This window comes from Formica exsecta, unplaced genomic scaffold, assembly GCF_003651465.1.
Source record: "Formica exsecta isolate Colony F162 unplaced genomic scaffold, ASM365146v1 scaffold314, whole genome shotgun sequence".
Lineage (NCBI taxonomy): Eukaryota > Metazoa > Arthropoda > Insecta > Hymenoptera > Formicidae > Formica > Formica exsecta.
The window spans coordinates 1-20,453 of record NW_021850397.1 but is presented as its reverse complement, the minus strand read 5'-3'; the positions used below and the strand labels follow the sequence as shown (position 1 = coordinate 20,453).

The 20,453-nt window shown below is 36.0% G+C and overlaps 1 protein-coding gene across 1 annotated transcript; it reads left to right on the top strand.

Moving 5' to 3' along the window:
* Nucleotides 1–6,917: 6,917 nt before the first annotated feature.
* Nucleotides 6,918–9,538, top strand: LOC115237916. Its single transcript, XM_029811292.1, has 3 exons — nt 6,918–7,269; nt 7,596–7,762; nt 9,005–9,538. Exons 1-3 carry the CDS (start codon nt 7,220–7,222, stop codon nt 9,298–9,300), a joined length of 513 nt encoding a protein of 170 aa, XP_029667152.1. The 5' UTR covers nt 6,918–7,219; the 3' UTR covers nt 9,301–9,538.
* The last annotated feature ends 10,915 nt before the right edge of the window (nt 9,539–20,453 follow it).

The following is a 20,453-nucleotide window of genomic DNA, read 5'->3' as shown; positions in this document are numbered from 1 at the left end:
AAAATTATATATGAAATTCTTATAATTTATCTAATGAAAAATCTAATGATATATAATAAAATATCTAATGAAAATAAATAATGAAAAATGATGTGAAAAAGATAGCTCTGTTAAAATTAAGAAAAAGAAAATAATAGAGTATACAAAAATACATAAAAATAAAAAGATTTAAAAATAGAAAAATTATTTTATAATAAAAAGAAATTTTTTTTTTCTTTGCTTGAGGTTTTGGAATCTATGATTGGATTTAATGGGAAAATTTATTAGAAATCAAATATCGGAGGACCGAAGGAATTCATCCGAAATTGATGATATATAAAAAAGAAGATATCTTGAAATACATAACGCTATTAACACTTTTTTATTCCTTCATTCGTGACCGTCACGCGGAAAATTGCTCCTCGACCGATCTCGTGTTCAGAGCATTCTCTGCCATCTTCTTGCCGCCGATAAACAGGAGCGAGATAAGCGACCAAGGGATAAGGGACCTGTCATCCGTGACGGAGTACGTCCCGTTCCAAGGCTCGCTTCAAGGACGATAACCCTCCGCGAACTGGAGTCGGCTCAGACTGGATCCGATCGAGAGAGAGGAAGAGAACGAACGAGCAAGCGAGTCTTCCTTCTCTCTCATCTCTCTGTATCTTTCCTCGTCCTTCTTCCCGATCTCGTCCTTATGTGCGTCTTATTTCGTGAACAGGATGATTACGCGTTTACGATCTAGGGCTCCCCGCGCTACCTGCTCCCGCTCCGCGAGGAGTCGAAGGTGAATATATATTATCGGGAGAAGTTCCTGCGAAGGCACTTCACATAACGTAGCCGCTCTCGCGTGAGCTACCTCGGAGGCAAAGACGAGAGAGGAGAGTTCAAGGACGAAGAAGGAGAATCGGAGAGCAGCACTTTTACTATACGAAAGGTTGCGTGGGGGGTCGATGCGCGCACACACGCACACTTTGGTGCGATTGTGTGAAGAACGATTGTAGGAAGAACGTGGCCGTGTAGTGGAGGAGCGGTTTCGGGTCGGCATAATCCGAATTCGAAACCTGTTTCTGCCCCGTGGGTCAACAACAACATCCTCCTACATCCTACCTTTCCCCCGCGCTTCCCTCGATCCGCCCCCTCCGATCACGGGGCCCCGACCAGATGCACGAGCCACTTCCACCGAGAAGCCGCGTATAAACTCCGGTGTCAAGTGCTCGGTGGGCCGGTGGTTACGTTATTTTCCCCGAGTTTTATGACTCTATCCCGCATACCGAGTGCCGTCCGAAACGCTGCAAATTTTAGCTCAAGCGGGAAGTGTTGCATAAAGGTGTGAATGCACCGAGATGACTCGCAGATATGTTTACGTTGACCCTAAGAACGCGTTCACGATCTACGATTTTTTTTACGAGATGCGGTAGGTCTCTAAAATAAACGGAAATGATTTTGACAGATATTTTTTTATCACACACAAAAAAAATTCTCTATATTTCAAAATATTCTATACGTAAAAAAAAAATACCTTTTCTTTCTAAAAGATTAAACATTTTTTCAAAATTTTAAAATGATATTAATAAAAGAAAATAAAAAAATGTATTTTACACTTTTTGCACCCATTTTACACTCAAAAAAGTGGTATTGCAACTACAGCAAAAATTTTCTGGGTGCGCAAAATTAACTGAGGTACATAAATGATTAGCAAATACTGTGATATCGCATATGTTTCGCATTTAATCAATCTAAGTGACAGAGACAGAATTTATATCTGAACTGTTTGTGAAATTTAGAAAGAATGTTTTTCTGTGGCGCCTATCCATGTTAAGGCCAATCATACTTGTTATACAGTTTTGCTGTGGTACACAGAAAAAATTAGCGGCAAGAAACAAATGAATATATAATCCTCACGTCTAACATATTTGTATAACGCGCTCAATCTATCTAGCTCTTTTAAACAATTTCTCTCAATTTTTCGATGTTGCAGTTATAATTGGCAGTTATATTTCTCACAAAGATCGTTCTAGCTGTAGTATCGAAACTCATATTTATCCAATGCAGTGATTAACATTTGGCAATGGGACCTAAATTTTCTAGAAGATATTATTAGAATATTGCTGCTATAAATTCTATATGTAACAGACAATATTCTAACAGATACAAAAAATAGCGATAAATTTTTGTTGTGTCACCTAGAAATCTACCTATATCAGCAAGACATTTTTTTGAGTGTAAAACACACGCACGTAACTCAGCGGTTGAAATTTCGCAAGATTAAAAAGTGCACTAGATGCAACGCAGTTAGTCTACTTTCTCTCCAGGCGTAAATTACAAGCACGTCCCGCGGGATGCAGTTTGTACATGTTCTGCGTGCTGAAATTTACTCCGCGACGAATCAATTAGTAGCTCCCTTACGTGTAATTATTCGGATTTAAAGGGAACTCTCGCGTACAAGTTGGCGTTCGACAGCCTTGTCTATATCATGCTCCACAAGAGGTATTGTAATTTCCATCACGAATATATTCTATATAATTTAAAGTACTATAATGGCATATTAAATCGTTTTATTGCAATTTTTCAACTTGCCTTTCATTCGACTAACTTTCTACATTCGCGTAATGTACGTTGATTACTGATCAGCATTTACAGTCGATTGGAGAGATGCGTTTTTATGCATTCCGTCGCAAATCCCTTGTTCAATTTCTACAATTCAATGCACGGAGTCCGAGATGCGAGCGAATTCTTTGAGAGACTTTTAACGGAAAATTGCGCTTTGGTAACCAAAGGAGAGAAGATCGAGTAGATCTATTATTTATTTTATTTACAATATACGGTCGTTAATGGGCAATGAAATTTTAGAACAAAAGCGAGGGACAAAGCGCTGCTTCAAACATCTTGTCGAGTATCATTCAAATAATGCGGGTCGTTGTTCGCGTATCGGGCTTTTAATTCGCCAACGGTAATAATCGTGAGAAAAAAAAAACTCTTTATGTCACATTTTTAAATTATCAAAATAAAATTATATATAATAATCACTATCGTATATACACACACAAATTCTTGAAAAATAAATGAGAAAATAAAAGAAAGATGTAAAAATATTATTTAAAAAACCGTTTAATATAGAAAATAATTAAAATGTATGGATAATAATAATAAATAAATAGATGATAATTTTTTAATATAGAAAAAGAAAGATATGGTGTAATTTTGTTTAAAAACTTTAAAGATATTTATGCGAATAGATATATATACATATATATGAAAATTTATCGGACAAAAACGAACTCACTGAAACGCAAAATTCACGCGATAAAAGCTTATCGTATACGATGCACTGTGTGTTCATAAGAGATAATACCTCTTACTTAATTGCTCTCACACAATGCACATAGATTCTATTACATAACAGTAACATCATAAATAAAGAGCTGATTGTGAGACCAAAGGGTCCAGAGCTGGTCGTGGACAATTAGTAAGCGAAATAAAACGCATTGCAGGTGCGATTATTCCAAAGTTCTCTTCCACGTCGTTTTGCCAATGTGTATCTCAAAGACCGGCGGTCATAATTGCGCTTCTCGTATTAAGCATCTCGCTGTGAGAGATGACCTTATGGCCTTTTATCGGTGAACCAAACTCCGTTCTGACACATACACGTAACGAACGTCGACTAATGTATACATGCGACCACACTGTCGGCAATAAACGACATAATATGTGGATAAACTTACTAGTAATAATAATTTTATTTCACGATTTTAATATGATTTTTTTCTAATTCTTCTAATTTCTATAATTCTATATAGATTGAATAAAATAATTTTAAAAAGACCGAGAAAACAAAAGATTGATACAGAAAATCAAAGAATGAGAAATCCCGTATGCTGTATTAAATTTCGCTTTAATAAACAATCAATCTGCGTCATCCTTATCTCTGAATAATTCTGATATGTTAAAGCGATTGAATGAAGATGGATAGACAGATGGGTAGATAGACAAAGCGATGTCATATTAATGTACAACAGTGCACTCAAACTTGATTGAAGGTAACTGCTAGCGGTATCAGAAATGCAAAATGATTAGCTTAATCTTACGGCCAATTCAGGAATATCGTGCATGTCGGAGACAGCTCCGTAATGAAGATTAATATTGTTAGAGCTTCGGCGCGAAGTATCTTCGGAATCTATTAGGCTCGGCAAGATGTGCGGATAAAGCCCACACCCGAGGTTCTCTGTCTGAGAACCGACAAAAAAAACTGACGAGGGGGAGAGAGAAAGAGACAGAAATAATTACAGAGAAGGCCGTGTCCCGCAAGGTCGAAGACGGTGGAAAAGGAACCAATATATAATAACGTTTTCAGTATTTCAGTAAAAGTAGTCCAAACATGAAATTGAACAATCGGAACAGTTAAGGCGCCTGCCCGTAATCTCCGAACAAAGGATCTCTCGTTCGAGAAATCTGGCTCACCAACTCGATAAATTTCTTAAAGTAGTAGTTTCTAAATTTTATCGCAATGTGATTTGAAGCCAAGTATCTTTTTTCAGAGGAGTTACCATGATTTGATGAAAGATGATTTTGCGACATTTGCCCTGTGTGACTTAGCATCATTTCACGGTTATTATTTTATCTCCGTAAGAGAACATCGGCTACATATAAACATTTGTAATAGATTTTCTCCAATAACGAATGCTTTTTTACACAGCTAATTGAGCCAATTTTACAAATTGAGAGTATGTGTAATTCATCGAGATAGGTTTTTTTCTTAAAGAAGATGAAGCGCAAAATGAGAATAACAGCGCACGTGTTAGCGAGATGATGCAGCTCGCAAAAGGACTACGGATAAGGAGGCTGTGAGATAAAAATATCGATAGTGATGGATGGGTAAGCGATTAGAGTCCCCGTCATTGGAAGTAATTCTCTTGAGCCTTCGTTTTACGTCGAATAAGAAAGGGGTAAAGACAAATTTCGTACTCTTGCAGATTGATCGCCGATAATGATAATCTTACTCATCATCTCGTAACGTCATGCATGTATATAGTAAAAAAGCGTAAAAAAAAGTATTCATAAAAAATATATTAAAAGGATACATTAAGTACTCGATGAATGATGATTTAAGCGTGCACTTTATTTTGAAATTTTTTATGAATTCAATAAATTTAAATCCATAATGCACAATTGCATAAAAAGATTATTTTTTTATATCATTAATTAATTCTCACGATATTAATTTTTGTCAGCTATTTTTTCCACGGATATAAAAAGAATAAACCTCCAGCGATATTATCGTATCCTATATTTATCAAATAATTATTACTTACAGCGCTATTAGCTACCATTTGATCGAGCGTGCAAGTGATGTAATATTATAGTGCGAGTGCGCGTATTAGATAATATCTATTAATTGCCAATTACGTTAATCGTTCAAAAAATCTACAGAAGACTGTGCAACCTGGAGCGTTATAATTTTATCATGAGACGCGGGCGAGAAAGAAAGAAAAAAAAAACGAATGCGCACTCTCAACCGCGGCAAGCGGAAAAATGCTGACGTCTATCCGAAATAAATCACTTCTTCTTACGACCGCCTGCGTCCGATCCTCTTACGTTCATCTCTAATCGGCTTCACGACGCGCATCTCGTTACCTTGCGTTGCGACCCACGACGTTTAGAACGATTAGGGCGCAGCAACCATGTGAAGATGATAAAAAAAGGAACACCGTGTAGCGAGATTTCCAAGTTCAAGTCGGGAGGGATTGGAACCGGTATAAGTTCGGTATCTGCAGAGATTCCCGTGTGTGATATAGAGCCCGCAAAAAAAATTGTATCTATATTTATCACGTGTCAATCGACACGTGACAAATTCGGACAAGGTCGAGAGACCGGATGATACGATCATTCATAAATAACACCCACATTTGTATCACTTTAATGAATATTTGTCGAATAAATCCCACCTTTTTTCAAATAAACGCAGCTACATTTTTTTAATTATTAACGTAGCATTTCAAGCTCGCCGATCTTATATTGATTTTATATTTTCGATCCTTAATTCAAGCTGACGAAACGGTAATTTACCGTACAACCATGTAATCGTTGAACACGCGTGAGATACGTGCTCGCGTGAGATTCGTTGGCCGACACCGTGGAAAAGTTGTTCTTTTTGCGGCGCGAGAAAAGTATAACGAGAGCTCGTATATCAAACGGTCGCACGATTTTAAATCGCCGAGATCGTCCTACGGAATTATAGTGGTCCGAAAAGGTGTTGCGATAAATTTCATCGACGAACATAGCGGTCTTCCGCGTCGCGATCGTTTGTGAAATTCAGGAGAAATTTGATACACGCTATTTATCTCGATTTGACACCTCGCGTGTTATTAGTTTAGCCACATCTGATCAAGGAGATGATTGATCGCGACGGATTGCGATGGTTGAAGGACTTTCCAAAAAATGTTATTGTATTAGGCTTTGATGAAAAAATGATGTCTCAACTAAAAAAAAATAACGCGCAATTATTATATTCATATAATACCATTAAATGTACTAAATAATAAAATATTATAATTGAAATATTATCTAATTATAAACTAAAAATAATATTTAATTTTAACATTATTATAAATAAACATTGTAATAAAATAAAAAACTATAATAACATTATTTGCAATAATATTAAAATTATTGAATATTATAAATTTAAAAATATAATATTCAATTCTATTTTTAGATATGAAACTTTTTTTCATTTTTATGTGCCCTCTTATCGCTGTTGATAATAATTATTGTCATAAGGTGCCTCTTTTCTTATTTTTTAACGTCTCCCTTTGTTTTTACTATCAATAGCAGTTCGTATGTAGCATCGTGACGTTATCCAAGGATATCAAGACGATTTTCCTTCTAGGCTTGATTCACGTTTCTTCGGTCGAGAGTCGAGACTATCGGTGCGTCGTGTGACACGTACAATATATAACTACAGTAACTTCGATAACATCATGCACGAGAATGCCTGTGTATATAAGTGCCGAGAAACGGCGAGGCGCACGACAGAACGTTAGCGGCGCTAGTGCAATATGCGTTGCTGAATCGCCAGTGCCTTTAGTTAAGAAATAAGGTGTGTACGCTACCTAACCGGATTCTTCATTGCGGTTCTCCTTCAGTGCGACGACTGCGGGAAAGCGCGGCTCTATTTTCTCGTGTACACACTTATCTCGCCAATCGAGGATTGACAGAGATCTAGAGAGGAACGCGAGTGAAAATGGCGAGGCAAATCAATCACGTCATACTAATTGGCACACTGTTGATCAGGTCAGTTTACTATAGTTTTATGATTTCTAAAGTGATATTAATAATTGCTAGCAATTTTATTTGGCTGATACTTCGATATATCAAAAATTGACAATTGTAAGCCTTAATAAGGTAAACTCTGCTTTACCGGCGACGCACATAGTAAGCGTGTCAACACCGATGTAATAACAGCATTGAACTATTTATATCATTATATGCGCTTTCACGCACGATGGACGCGTTGAATCATCGCGTTACATAGGTGTACTATTGTTATGTACATGAATAGATAAAGCGTATAATTGGTCGTTTATCTGGTAATTCTGTCTCACGAATTTATGTTGCAGTGCATGTGTCATTGAGGGGGCAAGCGTTGCAACTTGGGTTAACGATTTTACGGGCACTCTTAATCGTAATCTCAATGACATGATTCAACAAATTAATGCACAGGTGGCATATTTGACCGACAGTATTCAAAAAAATGTTGAAGAAACAATTCAGAATCTACCAAAAGGTAATCAAGATACTTCATAATGCATTGTTGATTGGTGTCTATTTAATACAAAAGTTTGAGAGCACGTCATTATAAAATAAAAATCAAATAATTATATTAACGTCGTTCAACTCTCACTTGATTTATATAAATGATAGATAACTTAAAATAATAATTAAATATCTTTACACCGTGTTTATTCAATCAAATCTAATAAATGTAAGCGTAATCAATCTCTCGACTCAATATTGCATTACGAAATTAATTATTTTTCTATTATGTTATCTTTTAATTTTTAATATCTTGAATTCAGTTTAATATTATTTTATTTAATAATATTTTCAAGCGTCTGTAAATTTGTTTGATCTTAGTTATCTTTTCGGAAAATCCCGGAGAGCATCGATATTTTAATGTAATATGTGAATATATACAATCTCTCTTTCCTGTCACGCAAGCGGAAGAGAGGTCGACGAGTCTGTATAATAGTTTGTATGTGAATCATGCTAGCAGTTCTTCATCGTTAAGAAAAAGATAAAGCGAGATAAATGAGATGCGGAGGATTGCATCAAAAATCGCGTCTCATTCGCTGTGTATTCGTTCCTTTCACTAGCGACCAACATAATACGGACATAAACACTTGCATTCTCTTTCAAGTCTCGAGACAGCTGGAATTTTTTTTCTCTACTTGATCTGTTCGTTAATTCGATACTGACGTTTAATTCCGCGCGGAACCTTAACCTATGCATTAATGTGTATAGCTTTACTCTGGAGTATATCGAATCGCGTGATCAACGATTAGTATCGGTAAAAATTAAATTTTCCTTACCCGTTTGAAAACAAGCACCGACAATATTGATGACGTTGTAATTTAAGCAATTAATTGATGAAATGAAGGTAACGTACAAGCTGTCTCAGAACTTTACGTTGGCTGATTCAAATATAATTTTACTTATTATGTCAGGTACCACCATTTATCCAAAATTCGCTGAGCATCTTATAAATGTCAACGTATTTTTGAAATATATGCTTATATGAGCTTCTCAGACGTCGAATTTTTATAAATTTCTTGATTTACCAAAACACAATCATGTATGAATCATACATTGATCAATTTAGCTTCTGAGAGGCTCATACATGTGTCACGAATAAGCAATTATTAGTCATTTAATCTGTTGATACACAGACACCACGTGATATTTATGCAGTTGTCTTTATAATCGATGTGACGAAAAAAAAAATGTATGGGCCAAAATTTGTTCGCAGATGCACAAGGAAATATAATCACTAATGGCAGCAGTATTATAAGCATTAATAATGGCAACAAAATTATAACCATAGTTGATGGTGTATCAAGAACGATCACGAGCGGTCGCACACCAAATGGAGAACCATATGTACGCGATGTCGAGGAGAAACGCATAGGAGATATGCTTTATCACAATGAAACTACTTGGAATCCAGAAACTGGTGCCTCCAAAACGATTGCCTGGAAGTTGAACCTCGCGATTCCAGGTGCCAAGCCGGAAATTATTACGAACACAAAGCCGGATGAAAAATAAAGCGATGTGTTTTTTGTGTGTGTATCTTCACATCTTACATTTTATTACATAAAATTCATTTTTCGATTATATATATAAACCTTATTTTAAATAAATTATGCTAGTTGTAAGTCAATAAAAGATCACATTATAGTGCTGTGAAAAATTGATAGATAGCAATATAAAAATTAAGAAAAGATACAAGTATGTAGTCGAGAGATTAGACGATTTGCAAAAATATATTATGATTCATAATAAATTCCTAGGATCCCTGTGTCATTGAATTTTTATCCATTCCGGAATTCCGTACAATGTTAAAGAAATATTTTTTCTTCGTAATCTGAATATTNAGTGTAATTACGCTGCAATAGATTTGATAAGTCTACAATTTTGCACATTTCTCGGAATATCGTTATCTGCGAGTCCGGTGAGAACGCAAACCGATCGTAAAATACGACAGTAAAATCATGAGTTATACGTGAAAAGCCATACAATTATCGTGTTGCATGAACCGACAAAGTGAGCATGGCAAATTTTTAATAATGATCTTGCAAGAGACTTTGAATAATAAATCAACTTTCAATTAAAATATGCGCTGACATTATCGGCTACGCGATATGGATATTTGCTTGATACGCGTTTGTTGCGTCGCGGTTTCGAATATTATGTATATTCAGCTGAATAAGCATTCGCGTTAATAAAGAATTTCCTATATTGTGTAGAAAATTTATTGTAATATTGTGAATAAATAAGCACTATAAACAATTCTTCTCAATTAATGTAAAAACTTGCTAGTATTTTTACCTGCACTTTTTGATCAAATTAATTATTACTAAACTCGATGAACGATATAATTGGCTACTTTTCATTCCACACAAAATGATAATATAAAATGTTTTTTCGAGAAAATCTTTGTACTAATATTAAAACACATTGCATACATAAATTGTTGTATGTATATTTAATATATACAGAAACCTATCATATTTAAGCAATATATCATATCAAGTATCAAAGGATTGAATAAGGCACGCGCCAAAGAAAAAGGATAAATAAAAAACGGGAAATATAAATTTGCACGAGAAAGAGTTTTGACCAATAAAGAATCATTTGTTACGATATACGGCTACGAAATTTTAAAAGTGGAGAAAGGGGGAAGGATTCGTGGTTTCGACGCATATACAAAATGTGTACACGTACGAGATACAAACGCGACGTACATATATATTATAACGTCACAATGGCGTCGAGAAATTCTCTGAATCACAATAAAAATATCGTTATCAGCGCTGTCATATTCATAAATGCATTATCTGTAACAATAAAGTTGTTTATATTTATCATGTTTGCATTTTTGATATTTTTATAATCGTCTGACGAAGAATGCTTCATTTCGCACCGCGTGAGACTTTATTATCATATTTATACAAGTTTTTAACGTGCTCGTAAAAGTCGTATTAAAGACTACAAAACCATCGCATTATTCATTTTCGCGTTCTGTCGTAAAGCAACGCCCATCACGAAACAATTTTTGTGACTTTGTTTTCATACAGATGAACGCGTTAAGTTTGCAAAATGTCTCATAATACAGAGAGATTTAATTTGCATAACTAGAAGAGTAGAAAATTGCAAATAAATTTAAAAAAAAAAAAAAAATTATAAAAAAATATGCACAACTATACACGTTTGCTTGTAAATGCGAAAGAGATTTCGATAACTTTACACAGCTCGTTGTTGAATATGAGCTTTCAGCGAGAGTAAACACGCACGCTTTCTTTCCACTTTCCCCTCTTTCGTTTCTACGCCATTGCCGGTATATTTACATGCATACAAAGGGATACGTAATACGAGACTCCCTTCGCGCCTCTTGAGAAGGGATACTCCCACATTGGTTTGGATACGAGATCGTTCGGTCGACCTTTTTTTCTCTTTTAATGCATGTGGGACCATTGTCTACGTGACCATGACCACAAAACACGTGGGTGTAAAATAGTAAGAATCACCAAACATCAGCTTGGCACTTAAAATTTGATTATTGCATAGTATATATCGATATATGTATTGTTCGATGCCTTAACTCTTTCTTATGTGTTGTAAAAAATATAGGAGTTCTATATGACAATAGATAGATTAGAATAAAAATTGAAAAATCTGAAAACGGTGATGCAAGAATAATATCGATCTATTTCTCTCTTTCTGTATATTCAGAGAAGAAGTATTTCGAGAGATTTATGTAACACTTTACATTGCTATTTTAAAATGTATATTGTATTTTTCAAATATCGAATATTATTTATCTCGTCTGTGAAAATATAAATAAATGATAAATCGTATGATTCGCGTTTTACTCCATCGAGAAATGGAACGACCGATGTTGCATTTAAGTAATTTCCCCACGATTGGACGACGCGCAAGTTTTTTCAGGCGATGCACGAGATAAATTATTTTTTCCGTCTGTATATCGGTATGTATGTGCTTTCCGCAAGCACGTCTTTTCCGAAGCAGAAACCGCATTTTCAATCGAACTGAGTGCTGCTTTCGAATAATCGGCGAGTAGCGAATAAGAATCGCGAGATGGAAAAGTCGTTGTCCGAATAAAAGGAAGCTTGCAGGGATTCCGTGCCTATTCCGTGCCTTTTCGGTGCGCTCGTAAAGTTGAAGTTTCGCGATAAGTCATTAAAATGCATGACTCTCGCGGGACGAAAAACTCGGCGAGATGAGATCTCTACGACGGGAGCGTCTCGTTAGGCCGCTAATTTGTCAGGGACGGTGACACGGGGTCCCCGAAATACATCGTTACAGATGGTAATCGTCGAAAGGCCGCAGGAGAGGTCGTCTCGCGCGGTAAACGGAAGCGTCGAGATGGGAGGAGGAGTAGAATTCCGCGCGAGACGGTGGAATCCTGATTTACGAATGGAAAAGAAAGCCAGAGAAAAAAAAAGTTCTTTCCGCGGAGAAAGAGAGGGTTTCCTGGAAGAAGCAACGTTTGAAATATGGATTTCCTCATCAATATGGACGCCGCAGAAATTGCCGCAGCTTCGCGCTCATCCTTCAAATACATGCATGGCAAAATACAAAGATGATCATTTCGCAATAATTTTCGATCGTAAATAAAAATCTTTTTATTCTAACATATAAAATAAAATGAGATAGTCTTACTTTAATATATTGAATTTCATCTTTTGTCTGCCGCAGAGAATGTAGAAATAATTTTATGATATAATATTATTTAAATAAAATCTTTTAAATGGTATCAAAAATCTCGACGAAAAATAAAAGTTATCAGAGAGATCCATTTACTAGTGGAAGAATTTTGTACTAATTCAATTATTTTTTATTATTACGATTACGCAACGATAATGACTCGGATGACGTTTTTATTCCACGAGAGCTTTTACATCGAAGTGCCTTGATAGCAGTGCTAATTACTGCAAAGATACGGTAAGGATATTTATGTGCGCTTCATGCGCTCACACACACGCGCATTTGCCATCGCGAATGCAAGCTGACTCGGTCTCCGAAGTAATAATAGCGTGCACGAGATCGTCCCTTTTTTTGGTTCTTTTTTTATCCCTCTCTTTGCATCTTTGCTCCAGATGCGATTTTTTCAGAATTTCACTGACTCCATTTCTATAGAAATTTTTATTTTATATGTCACTTCTGTGTGTAACGCTACGAAGCGCAGCGGTTTGCATGAACGTGCGATTCGTAACTCTTTGAAAATTATGCAGCGCATTACCGTTTTGACATTTCGTTACTTTACGAGGATGCAACCTCGGCGCTCCTTTTCATTTCTATTTCTTTTTTTTTCTTTGTCTTTCTCCTTCGTCGCTTTTTGGATCGCGCGCGAATGCATTTCACCGACGAGAAGATTGGGCTCAAGGTAAGATTGTAAGAAGCTTAATTCGAGAAAGTTTGATTCTCTCGACATGCTATAAATACGAAATAATATAGTTTATGTCGATTGTGATAAATAAACACGATTGTTACTAATAAATATCACATAATTATCATTCTCATTGCGATTACAATCTGATTTTTGTACGTCAAACTGTCAAAACTTGAATTATCCTAAAATTAATTAGAGATTTAAATCTCGTCTCCATTTGCTCGTAAATTATAAATTTTAATGTAAATCTAATTTAATATACGCGAAATATCGTGCTTTTCTCAAAATTTATTAAATTTATAATTTTTATATTTTAATTACTGTGATGAAATGGACTATGTTGCACTAAATCCGCAACAACTTTTTTCAGTATACAATACGTGATGGATAACGTAAAATATTAAAAAAATCAAATTGTTTCCGAGCGATATTCCAACGCAGGCTTGCTTTAAAATTCGGAATCGATCGACGAAGCAGGGTCGTTCTGCCGCGGCATTTGTGAGAAAAAATAATATACGAATGTCGCTTTGTTGCAAATTTGCCGGCGCTTATTGGTCGCGGCGTGTGCATCTGATAATCGCTACAGATATTTCTCCCGGCGCTCATTAACGCCATCGTTATTATCGATGCTGCGGTCGTATTTTTCGCAATTTTATCATTGCCCGCCTACAGACTTTATGGTGTCGTAATGTAACGGCCCTTCGGAAAACAAGCGTACCGACGAAAAAACCCCACAGGTAATAACCCGATATGCTTCTCCAATTTCGAGAGATTCTGTCGCGATCACCAGAGATCGGAGTTTCACTCCGCCGTGCGCGGCTTACCAACTTAATTTCTACTTTATATACCAATTATGTGCCATTTCAAAGCGCACGATTTCAAAAGCGCGACACCGTCGTTTACCTCGTAACTCGTCGCAAATTATAGTCGACAGTATCGCGCTTCGACGTTTCGTTAATTTACAAGGCAATATATCCACATTTTCGCCTCTTTTTGCCGCCTATGGGCGCTTCGTTTACTACTTTTTCGAAGCGTGACAAGGGTAGTTTTTGTGTCATTAAGTACTAATAAGGATGATACGCCACCGGAATACGAATTTGCTCTCTAATGTTTAGGACGTGACCAGAAAATATATTAGCTTCAAAATACGTGAAAAAAATCTGCTAATTCGAGATTAATAATTATTTTATTACATTTATAATTATATCGCTCGCAATTTTACAATTCATGATTATCGTTTAATAAATACATATATGTTTAAGAAAGATTAGATTGTAAATTATAGTTGAACAATTCCGCTAATAATTGCGTTGCGAAATGAATTAAGAAGCAAACAAAGAGAGAGAGAAAGAGAGAAAAGTCTGCCTCAAGATATGTACAGCAAGAAAATTGCATATAAAATCACACATTTTAGTTCCCATACATTCTGCTATATTTGAGTTGAGATGAATAAAAATATTAAAACTTCTCAGAGTATGCAAGAAAAACTTAAACGAATCTGAGGGTATGCCACCGGAAGGTGAATATTGCATCAGGAAAAATTGCCAAGTGCCAGAGTTTCTTGCGGAAATGGACGAGTCTACAGCCGCAAGGAGACAAATTGTTTTTTTCCAACGAACGTAATCTCAAGGGTGTCTCCGCTCTTCATCGCGTACTTTCTTATCTACGATGACACGATGGGGTTATAAACTTCCGAGATAGTAGAACATTCGTCCCGCGAGGCAGGCACCGATTTTATTACGGCTCTTATGACTTAACTTCTTTACGGCTCTCTATTTCCGGGTATTCCACTTTTAAGCGATATTTTTACTTGCACGCTTGCCTAGCTTTTCCCTCGCACCATTTTTCTTAAGAGTTTCATTTCGTTCACAGATGAAGTTTATAAACGAAAATAAACCCCCGGCTATAAGCGAGTTTATTAAAAGCATATTTCAATTCGACATGTAGACGTAGATCTAGAATGAATAAGAGCAATCAACCGAGCAACCGTTTTTTCTCTTGCAAACTTCAAAACCAGATTGATTACATTCGAATTATATTTACCGTCTTGCAAAGAGTAGTTGCATTTTTAATTATTTCCTGAATAGACTTTTCAAGAAGAAAATTAAATTATTACAAGTTTTTAATTTTCTTTAAATAAATTTGATTACTTGTATTTCTGTTTCTTGGCAATTAACTAAGATATTACAAATTCTGTTTATTTTCCTCCACATTTAACAACTCTTTGAATCTTCTTCTAAGATATCTTTAATTAAGGTTGAGCAACGATAAGTAATTACAATGATTATCGGTTCAAATGCGTGACAGCATTTCGTAGAAAACCTAAAATACAACATTGTTAGCCGTTAGTTTAGTTACCATTAGATCCAGAGAATCGAAAGAGCGACGTGACAGGTAGAAACCCAAATCTCGTTAGCACGGTGCTTTCCTCTCGTTTATTATATTTCTTCTTCCGCACGTTCTCTCCTTTAATCTTCCAATAGATGCGATGGTTCTTAAGAATTCCCTGATCGCCTTTCTATCGCGTTAATCAAGATATAACGCAACTTCTATTTTTTATGTAATAATTGTATTACTTATATTTTTCATGTATCACGTACGATTTCACAATTAGAGAGCACTGTGACGTATTAAAGTGAAAACAAATCTTCTCGTAACTCGCGAGTGATTTCTTTTAACAAGGCTCGCAATAAAACGAATCTAAGTTTTCTTTAACTACAGTCGCGTGAGCGTCGGAGCAAGTCGTAATTAAAAATCGATCCTTTCGTTTATCTCGTAGAATCGCCAACTGTTGTACTCGGTTCCTTTTACTACGTTGCAATCATGTTCCGTTAAAACGTATCGGCCCGTTCATTGAAATTCCAATAAGAATTGTACATCTAAAGTCCATCTGAAAAGACCGGAGCATCCGCACACTCTCATAATTGCCGACATCAGAATTAAATCTGTCGACGAGATATAAGGTAATTGCCGATTTTGTGCCGAGATTGTGAAAAAGTATGCTTATTTCTATTGCCTGCCATTAAAACGCTTCTTGCTTTTTAAAGCGTCGAATGGAATTGCAATGAAACGTTGCCGACTTTTTATATTCCAGCGTTTCCTTTTTGAATATCTAACGTTTGAATGCAAGATTAAAAATGTACAAGGAAGCATTGTTGATTCTTCTATTTGTAGTTAACAATTCCTTGGAATGTCCACAACAACAGCATATAATAAAACGAGATAAAAGACATATATTCTCTCTTTCTATCTTATGCGTAAAATATAATTTTAAAAAATTAATTATTAAAATGTATATTCTAAAACAAATTATATTTAAAAATGGGTAAAGTTTAAATTTTGTCCACCGCCTCTGCGAAATAATCCGCGCATAATGAAACGACAAGCTTTAATTATCAGCTCTGCCTGGTTTGTCATTTAGCCCGAGATTGTATCTTTCGCCTCTTCCATCTAAAAACGAAAAAAATGAAAAAAAGTTAAAATATATCGTAGAAGAGGCACCTTTAACGGGTAGATAGCGACGCGCAAAGTGTTACACAATTATGCGTGCCAAAGTGACACACGGAGCAAAAAAGGGATATATACGAGGTACCTTAAATGGTAATGCCCCGGGTTTGCCCCCAATCACCATCTCACCGGATTTCGTTCTCTCTCTCTTTCAGTTGCTTTTTCTCTCTTTCTCTTTTTCCATCACTCTTCTTTAGAAGCACATGCGCACTTTGCGTCTCTCGCTTCTTATTACGATGTCAAGCATGGTAAACGTATCTTACCATCGAATATCTTCGACGGAAATCATAAAATCGATATGTAACGCCGATGAATTAGGTTGCGTTAATATATTATTTTAAATGTATCCATCGCCACTTAGCTTTCGTAGCAGTTGGATAAAACAGCAATCTTTGTTCATAAAAATCAATAACTTCCTCTCTTCATTACCACTCCCATTTTCACGAAATCACCAAGACGATATATCAGAAGATAATGACATGCGCGGTGAAAGTGGTAGTACGAGAATAAGTCAGATTCTACAAATCTTCTCGAGGTAATCACATATTGCAAGCATCGCTTTATGCACATCCATCATCGTCCAAAATCGTAAACGCTAGAGGCTTGCCGATACGACGTCAAATTAATCTTACTCACAAACGAATCAGGATAGAGATCTGTGCTCTCGATCTTGTATGGCAAAGTGAGTCCGCGGAAGATCTCGCGGTAAGACGTGCCGAGCATGTGGGTGATGACAATTTCTCACCGTGGCGTTCAACCTAGATGCTCATCTCTCTTTCCATCTTCAATTCTTTATAATCATACGAAACACATCTATTCCTTTTACAAAAATGTTGAATTCTGTCTCGTCGCATAAGAAATCTTCCGAAAAATTCACGACGTTGTCGTTTCCCGTATGAAATTGTGTCGAGGCGAGTCAATTTCGTAGTTGCACGCAAAGCCTCGTGAAACGCGAAGTTTCTTGAGACTACAAAGAACTATATCTGAGAGATAACGTCCTCCTTAGTGCAGCGCCGAAGACGGATTCTGGAACGCGAGCGATGAGTGGCGTGACAGATTTACTGTTAAACTTACAATGCAGCGAACGCTCGGCAAGCACTCACAAACACTCGAAGTTCAATGTCGAACGTGTCTTTAGTATGGTTACATGCTGAATATGTAATGTTAGAAAATGAGCGTAGAAAACGTGCGCGGCTTCAGAGCGTTTTTGAAAAATTTTTTTACGAAATACTTTATCATTTTAGTACGGATGTTGCTTCTCTCAGAGCATCGCGGATTTAATCTCATTCTTCTCTCTTTCACGAGATGTTTCGTTCGAGTCCTACGTCATCGTAACTAAGTGTTATAAAAGAAAAATCGAGCACATTTTATGTTTTAAAGAAACGAGAATTATCTAATTTTATAAAAACTGAAGGTTAATAATTATTCCATATATATATTTCTTGTTTCATAGTTAGCTGTCAAATTTTTTACTGTACTCGCCTATGTCTGTCACACAAAAAATTCGCGAATTTTCCGGACTTTGAGAACAGAAAAGTTGTAAAAAGTGGGAAAAACGGGGCCCGTTATCAGCACAGTCGATTTCATCTTATTCGGAGCGATCAATGACGCGTGCTGCATAAATAGGTGGCCGGTAATACTGGACGTAAAATACTGGACTTTGTGTTTCTCAATCGCAGTGTTCTGTTCCGTTTGACCGGTGTTCTTAAAAAGTTTTAAAATAGCCCGTAAACGCATATTTGTCATTTAATGTTACTAGAATACTATAAGCGTGCGCTGCGGGCGCGCCATTTATTTTATGTATATGTGTGTATAATTACTTACACACACATACACATATTAATTCTAGTTCTCCGTTTTTTCAAAATAAATTATTTTGAAAAATTTTTTTACGAAATACTTTATCATTTTAGTACGGATGTTGCTTCTCTCAGAGCATCGCGGATTTAATCTCATTCTTCTCTCTTTCACGAGATGTTTCGTTCGAGTCCTACGTCATCGTAACTAAGTGTTATAAAAGAAAAATCGAGCACATTTTATGTTTTAAAGAAACGAGAATTATCTAATTTTATAAAAACTGAAGGTTAATAATTATTCCATATATATATTTCTTGTTTCATAGTTAGCTGTCAAATTTTTTACTGTACTCGCCTATGTCTGTCACACAAAAAATTCGCGAATTTTCCGGACTTTGAGAACAGAAAAGTTGTAAAAAGTGGGAAAAACGGGGCCCGTTATCAGCACAGTCGATTTCATCTTATTCGGAGCGATCAATGACGCGTGCTGCATAAATAGGTGGCCGGTAATACTGGACGTAAAATACTGGACTTTGTGTTTCTCAATCGCAGTGTTCTGTTCCGTTTGACCGGTGTTCTTAAAAAGTTTTAAAATAGCCCGTAAACGCATATTTGTCATTTAATGTTACTAGAATACTATAAGCGTGCGCTGCGGGCGCGCCATTTATTTTATGTATATGTGTGTATAATTACTTACACACACATACACATATTAATTCTAGTTCTCCGTTTTTTCAAAATAAATTAAATAAAAATTACACACGCACACACATTTAATATTTGAACTGTCAAATGTGTCGTTATGTCAGTTATAACAGACTTTTATTGATATAAAGTAATGTACAACGCAGCGTCGAGATAATCAATCAGCATCGCGGAAATGAGGTAACAATACTTGCGAATATCGATTTAACATGTCGTTTTAAATGCCTTGGATATCTCGATAAGAACTGCTCATGGCATATTATTAAAATATTACAAAATATGTGTCTGTTATATAAAATATTATAAAATGCGCTATTTATAAATGATAATAGATAAAAATGATAAAAGAGTTGCGATATATTCTATTATAATTATTATATTATAATTATTTTCCTACAGTTTTAATCGTGTTCTTTCAAATTCTAAGAAGTTTTAATCATTAACAGCATTAATTAATTTTTTCACGTTTATATGATCGCCCGATGATAGTTATACTGCCAGGTTTTCGCAAAATATCATATGGAAAACGGTGATATATAAAAATGTTAAAAGTTTCTTTTATATTTCGTGGGGTGTTACCCAGAACTCTAAATAAAAAACCAGAAATGCGAAAAAATCTACCTCTCCCAATACTTGGATATATTTTTATACGAAACATATGAAAAATTGTGATTTCCACAATACAGAGATATATTCTATTATAATTATTATATTATAATTATTTTCCTACAGTTTTAATCGTGTTCTTTCAAATTCTAAGAAGTTTTAATCATTAACAGCATTAATTAATTTTTTCACGTTTATATGATCGCCCGATGATAGTTATACTGCCAGGTTTTCGCAAAATATCATATGGAAAACGTAACATGGTATTCGGCCTTGGCGACGTAAACATTGGCGCGCGTAAACATTGTTTATGTATCACGGCCTTGTTATCATTTATACAAAGACACTTGAATAGAACTGTAGTGGGGCGAGACGCTCAAATTCCTTTCTTACGTGTTATCATTCGCGCGGCGATACTCGAGCAATGAAGTAGCAGTGCGTCGTCGGTGCCGTCATCGTGCCGCGGACGGTTTTCGCGTCTTTCGCGTCGCGTGTCAGCACAGCATTGCCACGAGTCGCACAATGGCTCATATGTGGCACGCGCATTTGTGCGTTGAACGCACATTAGTGCGTCGCGTTGTCGCGGTATCGCGTTTTTGCGTCGTCGCGTCTTCGCGTTGGACTTATATCTCGTTTTCACGATTGTCATCGAGGATCATACTTCGTTGCCG